Source organism: Saccopteryx bilineata, chromosome 9 (assembly GCF_036850765.1).
Source record: "Saccopteryx bilineata isolate mSacBil1 chromosome 9, mSacBil1_pri_phased_curated, whole genome shotgun sequence".
NCBI classification, from domain to species: Eukaryota; Metazoa; Chordata; class Mammalia; order Chiroptera; family Emballonuridae; genus Saccopteryx; species Saccopteryx bilineata.
Window position 1 is genome coordinate 74,779,280 of NC_089498.1, and position 12,835 is coordinate 74,792,114.

General features: G+C 36.8%; 1 protein-coding gene across 4 annotated transcripts in view; it reads right to left on the reverse strand.

Annotated features, from left to right (window-relative positions):
• MICU1 (mitochondrial calcium uptake 1) overlaps window positions 1-12,835 on the reverse strand; it is a 265,614-nt gene that overhangs the window by 142,166 nt on the left and 110,613 nt on the right. For all 4 annotated transcript variants that reach the window (XM_066243013.1, XM_066243014.1, XM_066243012.1 and 1 more), the window contains one exon: window positions 9,963-10,077. In XM_066243013.1, the coding sequence (XP_066099110.1) occupies window positions 9,963-10,077 (115 nt within the window). The remainder of the gene's footprint in view (window positions 1-9,962; window positions 10,078-12,835) is intronic.

Genomic DNA, 12,835 nt, shown 5'->3' on the forward strand with positions numbered 1-12,835 from the left:
AAGCAGGAATCATTCCTCTCACTTTCCCTTTAACCTGAATGGCACCAGGAGATTGCCAGGCCCACTCCCTGGGGTTCTGGCAGCCCCACTCTCCCGACTTCCTTGTGGCTCTTCCCTGCCAAGATCTAGGCAGAATTAGGGAGACTAAGTTATGCAGCACCCTACCCTGCTGAGATCTGACTCCTGACAGAATGTGGGACTGACTGTGTAGTTTGGCTCTAGGACGAGAGCCATTTCTCCCTTGCATGCCTGACTGGAGCAGAGTGTTTCCTTCAAACAGCCTAATCTTGATCTATTTATAAGAGATCCACCTCAGAATGAGAGACACACATAGACTACAAATAAAGAGATGGAAAAAGATAATTTATGCAGATGCAAATGAATAAAAGCTGGGGTAGCAATACTTATATGTGACAAAATAGACTTTAAAACAAAGGCTATAGTTATAGTAAGCAACAAAGAAGGACACTACATAATGAAGAAGGGAGCATCCAACCAGAGAATATAACATTTGTAAACATTTATGCACCCAACATAGGAGAGCACCTAACTATATAAAGCAAACTGTCATTATTTGCAGATGACATGAGACCGTATATAGAGAACTCTAAAGATTCCACCAAGAAAACTACTAGAATAAATGAATTCAAAAGTAGCAGGATATGAAAGAAATCCAGAAACTAGTTGTACTTTTATACACCAGGAAGGAAAGGGAGGAAGGAAAACTATATATATAACTATATATCAGGAAGGAAAACTAAGAAAACAATACCATTCACAATTTTATCAAACAAACAAACAAAATACCTAGGAATAAATTTAACCAAGGATGTAAAAGACCTGTACTTGCAAAATTATAAGACACTGAAGAAAGAAACTGAAGAAGATACAAATAAGTTGAAAAATGTACTGTGGTCATGGATAGGAGGAAGTTACATCATTAAAATGTCCATACCACCCTAAGCAATCAAGAGATTCAATGTAATTCCTATCAAGATTTGAATGCTATATTTCACAGAACTAGAACAAATATTCCAAAACATGATATAGAAGCCAAATAACCATAATCATCTTGAAAAGAAGAATGAAGTTGGAGAAATCACATTACCTGAAATCACTCTACACTACAAGGCCACACTAATCAAAATAGCATGGTACTGACATAAAAACATGACATATAGATCAATGGAACAGAACAGAGAGCCCAGAAATAAATCCATGCCTTTATAGTCAGTGGGGTAAGGATAGTCTATTCAATAAACAGTATTGGGAAAATTGGATAGATATGTGCAAAAAATGGAAACTAACCACCTTCTTATACCATATACAAGAAGAAACTCTAAATGTATTAAAGACTTATGTTAGACTTGAAACCATAAAAATCCTAGAAGAAAATAGGCTATAAAATGTCAAACATTTCTTGCAGCAATATTTTTTTCTGATATATCTCCTTGGACAAGGGAAACAAATCAACAAATATAAATAAATGAGACTACATTAAACTAAAAAGTATTTGCACATCAAAAGAAACCATCAACAAAATGAAGAGACAATCCACTTAATAGGAGAACATACTTGCCAAAATTCATCTGACAAGGGGTAATATTTAAAATTTATAAAGAAATTATATAACTCAAAACCAAAAAAACAAACAATCCAATTAAAAAATGGACAAAGAACCTGAATAGACACTTCTCTAAAGAGGACATATAGATGGTCAATAGACATATGAAAAGATGCTGAACATTTCTAATCACCAGAGAAATGCAAATTAAAACCACATTGAGAGATATCCCTTCACACCTTTCAGAATGGCTGTCATCAATAAATCAACAAACAAAAAGTGTTGGCAAGGATGTGGAGAAAAGGGAACACTCTTGTACTGTTGGTGGGAATGCAGACTGGTGAAGCTATGGTGGAAAAACAGTACAGACTTTCCTCAAAAATTTTAAAATGGAACTGCCTTATGACCCAAAAATTCCACTTCAGGTAATATATCTGAAGAAACCCAAATGATAGCCAAGATCTGGAAACAGCCCAAGTGCCCATCAGTAGAAGAATGGATATAAAAGCTATGGTATATTTACACAGTGGAAACACTACTTGGCAGTATAATAGAAGGAAATCTTACCTTTTACTATACCATGCATGAACCTGGAGAGCATTATGCTAAGTGAAATAAATCAGCCAGAGAAAGACAAGGACAGTATGATTTCACTCATATGAGGAATCTAATGAACAAAATGAACATGCAAATTAGAGACAGACTCATAGATAGAACAGACTGACAGCTGTCAGAGTGGAGGGGCTTGGGAGGTTGGGTGAAAAAGGTGAAGGGATTAAGCAAAAAAACCCCAACAAAACACAAGCCCCCCCCCCACAACAACCCTCATAGACACTAACAACAGATGGTGATTACCAGAGGGAAAGATGGGTGGGGGGAGGTAGAAGAGGGCAAAGGGTGGGCAAATGATGATGGAAGGAGATACAACTTGGGGTGGTGAACACACAATATAATACAATACAATACAGCGATGATGTATTACAGAATTGTACACCTGAAACCTATATAATTTTGTTAACCAATGTCACCCTAATGAATTCAATAAAAAAATTTAAAAAGGTATTATTTAGTCATACCATAAACTATGCCTAGATTTTTATCAACTAGATATTACACTGCTCACAAAAATAGGGTTATTTTATTGCTTCATATTCACTTTGAAATATCCCCTAATTTTTGTGAACAGTATATTTTGAATTAAACATATACATGCAAATATCTGTGGAGTGATTATGAGCACTATAACACAATTCATGTGCAACTGAATGCAAAAAGCTTGAAAAATTATGATGTCTGTTGAAAAAAGTAAAATCCTAGCTGAGATAAGGAGAAATATAGTTTTGATTTAAAGAATGAAAGATGAAAAATAATTTTATAGGTTAGGGCACTTTCTAAAAGGGATAAGATTTAGCCTATTTTGAAATTTAATTATTCTTGATCCATCAACTCATCAACTTTCTCCCATTGATAAATGAGGCCTAAGAAAGAGGGAAGCTTTTAAGGTTATCACAGGCTTCCCCTGTTAGGCCTTTCAACTTGAAGGTCTAAGAAGCAGAGAAGAACCGAGGGCCAATCTCCGTCCTCTTTTCCTTTCTGAAATTCCTATCTGAATCTGAAGTATTATAGAGAACTCCACGGAAAAGTAGCATAAAGCTTCACAGGCCAACACAGGCCATTCAAGAGAGGACAAAGTGTATGCAGACATAATTCTGATGGTAGCAACAACCCATAGAGCATACAGAAAACATTCCCAACCACCTCATTTAAATACTCTTTTTAGAGCACAGCCCCATCTTGACTATTTGTGTCACAGGGTGGAGATACAGAAATCATGTGTCCCTAATTAGAATTCAATAACATTTCAAGTCCAATATTAAAATTGTATTAAAATTATTAGAATACTAAAATTTTCAAAAACATGAGAGAGGACTAATTTTTAAAAATCCACAAGTATGAAAAGGCGTTTGCTCATGGGAATAAAATTGTGAAATCTTCCTCAAGATACGTACAGTCAACATATATTTAGATCTTATTTTTGTTAGAAGCCACAATTTGCTTTCTTAGTCTCTGTTCTCTTGGCCTTGTGAACCTTCAAAACAAATCTCAAGCAACTATTCCCAAAGGATAAACTTCCCTTTGTGAATAAAAAAACATTTAAGACTTCTAGCAGAGCCTCCTCAAGCAGATTTGAGTGAGTTAGACACAAATACCACTTATTTATTGAACATATGAATTAAAATTCTTGAGTGGTTGTTGATATGAAGATGTAAATGCTTCAATTTTCTGTAACAACAGGGGTTACTGCGATGGCATAGTGTCTCAAATATACCTGGCTCAAAATTAATTTAACATCATCATTTAAAAGCATTATCTTATTTTGACATATACTACATTACTATAAAGTCAATGAATTAACCTTAATGATAGGTTATACTAAAGACAGAAGTTACTGGGTAAACAACACGAGAAACTTTTGGCCTTACAGCATGCAAATACAGTCACACCACAACAGGGATACAGTCTGAGAAACATGTCAGGTGATTTCGTCATTGTGTGAACATCACAGAGAGCACTCACACAAACCTAGATGGTGTAGCCTGTTATATACACACCTAGGCTATATAGCTTGCCACTGTTGTATATGTGGTCCATCACTGACTGAAAAATTATACAACACATGACCGTAAACATTTCTGAGTTTCTAAGCAGCTATTGCAGGCTAAACTAACACTGAATAAAATCAGCCTGTCATCTGCATTGTTTTAGCCTTCATAATGTCAATTAAACAATGGCAGAAAATCTTAGACATAGAAATTACACAGTCATTGCCAAAACAAATTTCCTCTGTAACTTCCCCAACTCTGACATCCCAATAAAAAAGACTTGTAAATGCCTTACATCTATTGATTGATCTCAGTATGTTGCCTTGCCCATATTTTTCCATTTTTAACAGATCACTCAACCTGAAAAAACGTTCACTGATAACTTCTATAAGATTTTTATTAGATAGAATGGCATTGATCTCCAAGTCATATATACTTTGTGACCTGCCCTTGACTTTAATATGGCAAGAGAAATAAAATATAAATTTTTACTTGAATGCTATTTTTTCTCAACATATTTGTGAGAAAATAAATCACAATGAGGATGTGCTTTAATAGTCAGTAAATTAAATCCTGCTGCATTGAGAACCCACTTAATTCAATTTCTTTGCTGAAACCTCAAAATCTAAAGAAGGAATAAAAAACAGAATACACTGGCCTGACCAGGAGGTGGCAGAATGGTTAGAGCATCAGACTGGGACCCAGAGGACCCAGATTTAAAGCCCAGGGGTCACCAGCTTGAATGCAGGCTCATCCAGCTTGAGCACGAGGTTGCTGCCTTGAGTGTAGGATTATAGACATGACCCCATGGTCACTGGCTTGAGCCCAAAGATCACTGACTTGAAGCCCAAGGTTGCTGGCTTGAGCCCAAGGTCGCTGGCTTAAGCAAGGGGTCACTTGGTCTGCTGGAGCCCCTTGGTCAAGGCACATATGAGAGAGCAATCAATGAACAACTAAAGTACCACAACACCCTGGCCAGTTGGCTCAGTGGTAGAGCGTCGGCTGGCGTGCGGGGGACCCGGGTTCGATTCTCGGCCAGGGCACATAGGAGAAGCGCCTATTTGCTTCTCCACACCGCCCCCTCCTTCCTCTCTGTCTCTCTCTTCCCCTCCCGCAGCCAAGGCTCCACTGGAGCAAAGATGGCCCGGGCGCTGGGGATGGCTCCTTGGCCTGTGCCCCAGGCGCTAGAGGGGCTCTGGTCGCGGCAGAGCGACGCCCCGGAGGGGCAGAACATCGCCCCCTGGTGGGCGTGCCGGGTGGATCCCGGTCGGGCGCATGCAGGAGTCTGACTGTCTCTCCCCGTTTCCAGCTTCAAAAAAATACAAAAAAATAAAAAAAATTAAAAAAAAAAAAGTGCCACAACAAAAAATTGATGCTTCTCATCTCTCTCCCTTCCTTTTTGTCTGTCCCTCTCTCTGTCTGTCACCAAAAAAAAAAAAAAAAAAAAAAGAAGGGGGGATACAAATATATGGATTTAAAAATATAAAAACATATTTCTTTCACTCCACTGTTAGTAGCTGCAGATTGAAGATATCTAAGTTACAAGGATTATTCTCAACTTGGATATAAACAGCAAAGTCAAGTCTTATGTTTGCTGAAATTCTTTTTGGAGAAAATTGAAAAAAACTATATTCGTGCTTTGTTACCTTGCCACAATGCTTTCTATACACCAGATATGTTTGTAGTGATTGTCATTACAAACCTGTGATCACTGTCGTGTAGTTTACATTCTAGGCAGTAATAAATAAGATCAACCAATTATAGAGAATGTTAAATAGTAGTAAGTGCCAAGGGAAAAAACAAAGCAGAAAAGGAGTTTAGGAGGTATGTATGTAGAAGTGTGTGTGTGTGTGTGTGTGTGTGTGAGAGAGAGAGAGAGAGTGAGAGAGAGAGAGAGAGAGAGAGGGAGAGAGAAAGAGGGGCTGTGTTTAAATTTTAGGTTCAAAGAAAGCCCCCATTATCCAAAGCACAAAAAGAGAAGAGTGAGAAATTCATGCCACTGCTTAAGTATATAAGCAGAAGATACTGCTGCCAAATTGGTTGTTCTTCTGGGTATGTGTCCAAGAAATGCTTTCTTTTAGCTAAAAACCAAACATCTAAAAAGTTTAAATAAGAAGAATTAAATCTATTTAATAGGGGAAATTATATTACAGAATGTGTTTTAGAAAACCAGCTTTGTTAATGTTATTTTTAGGAGAGATAATTAAAAATCAAGAAAGGCAATTAATGGCTTACTATATACATAGTTGTCAAATTTTATTTTAGACAACGTAGTATAGGTTCAAAAGTACTATGAAGTTCCAAACATCAATCCATTTGGGCAGAATGTTCATATTCTTCAAAATGATAACAATTTCTTGAATATCACTGAGTCCATTAATTCTGGGGAAAAAAACAGCTACTCAGAAATATGACAGTCTTACATTATCAGGGTTATGCCATGTGCATTACTCTGGCTGGTTTTCCGTCAGAAATCTCTAGGACAGGCCCTACTGTCCATCGTGGTAACAGATTAATGAAGATACCAATGTACTTTCTCTAGTTCCAAGCTGATCCTTAACAAGCTTTTAGTGTTTAAAGAGTTGCATCCTCTCTTGCAGGATGACCTGGGAACCATTTAGTACATCTAGACTGTAATGATCCCTTGTTACCCACAAGAAAGTTGATCCATTGAATGCCTCATTTCCTACCATCCTAGCAGCAATATGGACATGAGAAAAAGCTGATTTCATTGTAATTTCTGTGGCACATTTCCCTTGTGGCTTCCCTTGTAGAGAAAGTGGGCAATGCAGTGTAAAACAGTCAATGTGCCCATTATTTACAGAAGAGTTTATGACTAGCCTTCTCCGGCCTTAGAGAAAGAAGAAGCACTATACTAAGTTATGGCTTATCATTGTTGAAAATGTGAAGACAGCAAGAAAACCAAACAACAGGAGTTTAGATGCTGTGGCTGGCCAGGGTTCAAACCTGGCATCACTGATTTACTGTGGAAGTCAGAGCAAGTTCTTTTATAGTTTTGTCATCTGTAAACTGAAGATAATAATAGTGAAAACATTATGGAGTTAATGTGAGAAAAATATATGTGTAATTGGAATCCCCAAAGGAGAGGAAGGAAAAGCAGAGAAGTATTTAAAGACATAATGGCTAAAATTTTCCCTAATTTGATGGAAACTATAAACCTACAGGTCCAAAAGGTTTAAACAATTTCAAGATAAGAAACATGAAGGAACACAGTAAAACACACACACACACACACACACACACACACACACACACACACACAAAATCTGCCAAAAGCTACATCAGTGGTTCTCTACCAGGGATGACTCCTCCTACCACCACCCCTGCCTCCTGGGGCACATTTGGCAAATCCTGAACATTTATGGTTGTCAGAGCTGGGAGAAGGGAAAGGGCATGTTACTAGCATCTAGTGAGGAGGGACCAGGAATGCTGCTAAACAAGCTACAACACACATGACAGCTTTCACAACAATGAATTATCCTGCCCAAAACATCAGTAGTACTAACGTTGAGGAACACTCAAGGTCTACGGCCATACCACCCTGAATGTGCCTGATCTCGTCTGAGAAACACTAAAGGCATATAATCATTAAAACACTTTAAACCAGTGATAAAGAGAAAATCTTAAAATCATATCCTTAGCCCTGGCCGGTTGGCTCAGTGGTAGAGTGTCAGCCTGGCGTGTAGAAGTCCCGGGTTCGATTCCCGGCCAGGGCACACAGGAGAAGCGCCCATTAGCTTCTCCATGCCTCCCCCTCTCCTTCCTCTCTGTCTCTCTCTTCCCCTCCCGCAGTGAGGCTCCATTGGAGCAAAGATGGCCCGGGCGCTGGGGATGACTCCTTGGCCTCTGCCCCAGGCGCTGGAGTGGCTCTGGTCGCGGCAGAGTGACGCCCTGGAGGGGCAGAGCGTCGCCCCCTGGTGGGCGTGCCAGGTGGATCCTGGTCCGGCGCATGCGGGAGTCTGTCTGACTGTCTCTCCCGGTTTCTAGCTTCAGAAAAATACAAAATCATGTCCTTATTATATTTTCTTATTCTGGACAAAAACAGAAAGTACATGACTTCAGAAGACTAAACTAGAAGCTAAGAACCAAAATGTAAAAGCTCCAGGACCAGCAGAGCTACTTGGCAGGGTTTCTAGAACTCAAGGGTCAATGTGACCTTATTTTATTTATTTATTTATTTATTTAACCTGCTTTAAATGGTTGAATTAAGGGAGCTACAATATGTGCCAGATATTCTGCTGGTTTTTCTCTGTGATCTTCTGACACTTAGAAAGATATAAAAGTAACAGGACTAAGCAGTGGGTATAAGTTGAAATCTCATTTCATCTCAACATCAACAGTTTTCCCAGCCTTTTCATTTAATGCATACTCTTTCTGCCACATCACTTAATGTAAATTCTATCTAAAGTTGCAAAAAAGTTTTAAAAATCCCCACCAAATCTGCTAGGTATTTTAATGACAATATTTACAGATCTTCTAAAATTAGATAAGAAATAACATGTTGTGACAGGATGTTTCAAGAATAAAAATTCAGACAGATTGTATACATACTAAATACAATGCACTGAACTAGGAACTACCAATATTTAAATTCATTATCTCATGAATTTAGTTCTCTCAACTAAATAATTTGGGTTTGGTATCATTGCCCTCTTCATTTTAGACAAACAGATGCAGAAGTTCACTGACTTGTCCCTAATCACAAAGCTAAGAAGTGGAGAGGCCAGGAATTAAACTGAAGCCTGTTTTGAAAACCCATGTTCTTAAAGTAGTAACACCACACAATTCAAATCACACATGTGCTTTTAATTAGTTTCCTATTTTGAACCTTCATAACAAATCGATGTATATTTACTCGCTAGAGTACTGGTCTGCCACATGACTTTATTCAGATACTTTGGGCTCCGTAGACAGGTGTTATAAAGCATGTTAGTCTGTTTCATTTTCTTATTAATTACATGGAAGAAGAATGAAAGTGGTCTTAGCCATGGCAAGAACTGTATGTACTTTTAAATGTATTAAAAACTGTCCTGTAGTTTTATTTACAGATGACTAACACAGAGAAGGGAAGGAAGAGATGGTTCCTTTCGTCTGATGCCCTAGATAGAAAAAAACTGAGAATCACCTCTTTCCAACATATAAACCAGATCTCTTTAGTTCAATTTAGGTAGATTTTATCAAAGTGTACACAGAGAACTAGAAACATACATTTTGTTTTGTTTTTCTCAGTAGTTAAAAACTAATGGCGAAATACAATTAAGAAAGTACTTAAAGTAGCATACTAATCAACAGAACTGTTTAGCTTAAAAAATCAAATTCATCAATACTTTAAAATGAGTCAAATTTAAGTTTTGTCTTATAGTAATGCTCCAACATTCAAAAATGAATATTCAACACAATTAGAACAAATGAACTAATTTTCTTCTTTAGAGGAAGAAATAATAAATCAACATGTGTTTTATTGGGGAAGTAGAAACATTAATGAAGGTTAAACAGGAGCAAACAATATCTAATTTATCTTGACAGAACACAGTTTCAAACCGTTAAAGGTAGATGTAACTTCATAATTGCTTTAAAAAAAACTTTACCTCAGTACTTTCGTTTTCTTCTTTCTAGGTGGTTATATACACAAGTTATAGAGAATTCAAGATAAAGGAACTTTTATGTAACATAATAAATGACCTCTACAAACATGTCGTTTCCCTCTCCAATCAACTTAACTCTTTTAATAGTCGTGTATGCTCCCCAGAAACAAATAAAAAGTTTATACTTACTAGAAAGAACAGTTGTAAGGAAAATGTAGTCTGAAAAAGATATGAGTCCACATTCTCCAAGGGTGTAAAATATACTGCCTTCATCAGCAAATTTTTCCCGTTCCTGGGCAATTTTCTATTAAATATACAGGTGTCACCAAAAGATAAAAAAAAAAAATATATAGTAGAATGAGAACATAAATAGTTAAAGTTGAATCACCATTTATGAGTTTTATGGTAAGCATTTTATTATAAGCATTTCTCTGATGGCCATTCCAAATTAATGGATCCTTTATAGTTTTTAAGATGATTAAAATTATAAGACAAAGATAATTTTGTTTGTTTCAACACTTACTTAATATGAACACTGGAAAATAATCTCAATTTTATGGATGCCTGCCATTTAACATATACAGACCCAGTTTAGGGCTAGTTTTGTTTCTTAGTTTTAAAAATAATCTACCTTGTTCTATAAGTATAAAGGTAAAAAAAAAAAAACAAATGAAAAACTAAAATGAAGTCAGTTCCAACTGACCAAGGAAACTGTACTAGTGATTAGAAATGAAGAGGTAAGCAACTGTTTTTAAGGCCCACACAAATGCTTGGAAAACTAATATCTGAAACACTAATTAAAATTTTTCCTTAATAACCCCAAGAATCTTAGTTTTGGAATGTAGAAGAGTTTGCAAAGTAAACAACATCTCCAAAAGATAATGGCAAATCAAACATATATAATCTGATTGATCAGTAATAGTAAGACAGGCATGCCAAGCTTCAGACATGGTTTAATTTAATTATATTTACTCTTACCTGAGCGGAAGCTCCTAAATTCCAGCTATTTGATAGTCTCATTAACTTAGCTTCTACTCTAAGTATATATTCCTTTTCTTTAATTTATAAAGCTCACAAAGCAGGTTAATTATCAGCTTCAGTAACAGGTCTCCTCCTGGGTGTTAATGGAAACCTACTCTGTTTTCTGAATTCCTAGCCGAATTACAAACTTAGTGGTACATTGATGATATTTTCAAAAACTGAAAAGGATCCACTAAAAAGTTAGACTTGAAACTAATTTCTGTAAGTTCTGCGCCAACCAAAGATATTCAAGGAATTATTCTGTGTACCAAAAAAATAGGAAGTTTTAAGAACCCAAACCAACAAAGAGCAAAGTAAAAATGTCATGCAAGCGTGAAATAAGCAGCAGCATTACAAACATAACCTTGGGAGGAATATCATGAAAACTAATCCAACAAGCACCACCACACCAGCCAGGTTCACAGCTATCCAACAGGTTACCTCTGTCTAGTGAAGATCCCATCATACACCACAAAAGAAAGAAAACTAGTTAACCAATTGAAAACACAAGTGATTATCATGATCTTCTTAGTAAACCCACTGATAGCCTTTACTGAATACTAGTTTGTTCATATGAAATAGTAACCATTGAAAGGTCAAATCCATAGGTGAATGTCAGCAAGGCAGTACCAGGTTTTGATGGCAGATTCTACTTAGGAAAGGGCTTCTCTGACTCATTTATGACAGATAGAAAGCATGGTGCTGCTTGACAGTATCTAGAGGTTACTTCTTTGAACTGATAACAAAAATGAATACATAGCCCAGTAAATTCAAATTAAGGTTAGATCTCATACCACACTTGGATCTTTCACCAAGAAATTAAACACAAATTTCAGTCAAAAAAGGCTGCTGGATGAAAACAGAAGCAGCAAGCCTTTTTATTGGGAAGAAATATTTTAATTTCTTAAAATAAAAATAGCTACATTTTCCCCCATTATCCAAGATGCTGCAAAAGTAAAGCATGTGTGTAAGAGAAAATATACAAAATGAGAATCAGCTCCCAAAGGCATACCATTACTAGCCAGAACAAAAAATGGGTAGAGAACTGAATACTTCATATTAATTATGTAATAATCTTACGGAGAGAATGTTATAAGCAAAAATAAAGAAATAATATAGTGGGATCCAGTTGACAGACAAAAAACTAAGGCTAGAGGCAGCTAAGCTAAAGTATATCTAACAGGTTTTTTTTGTGTGTGACAGAGACAGAGAGAGGGACAGAGAGACCAGAAGGGAGAGAGATGAGCAGCATCAATTCTTCCTTGCAGCACATTAGATACCTCTTGATTGCTTTCTCATATGTGCCTTGACCAGGGGGCTACAGCAGACCGAGTGACCCCTTGCTCAAGGCAGCGACCTTGGGCTCAAGCTGGTGAGCCTTGCTCAAACCAGATTAGCCTGCGCTCAAGCTGGCGACCTTGGGGTTTCAAACCTGGGTCCTCCACGTCCCAGTCTGACGCTCTATCCACTGCGCCACTGCCTGGTCAGGCTAACATTATTTTTTGACTCATCTGGACATGCTGCTGCTCAGAAGATTAAAAAAAAAAAAAAAAAAGACAAACCTAATTTTGTTGGTAACTTTTAATTTTGATATAATTTCAACTTAGAAAAGTGAGGTGATCCATATACTCTTGTATACTTTTTACTCACCAATAGCATACACATTACTCTATTTGTTTTATCATTTTATATATATTTTTTCTTTTGCACTACTTTGAAAGTGGGAGACATTTTACACTTCACCCTTAAATACTTCAGTATATATTTCCTATGGACAAAGACATTTTCTTATATATCACAGTATAAACTTAATAATGAGGGTATTGATACATACGATTATCTTATCCACAGTCTACTTTCAATTTAGTCATCTCTCCCAGTAATTTGCTTTATAGCTATTTCCCCCCAGTCCAGAATGTAATACACAATCATAAATGGCAGTTAGTTGTCATGTCACTCTAATATCCATTAAACCAGAATAGCTTTTCCCTTCTTTATTTTTTCCTTTGGAGATTTGTGATTAAAATTTACCATTTTAACCA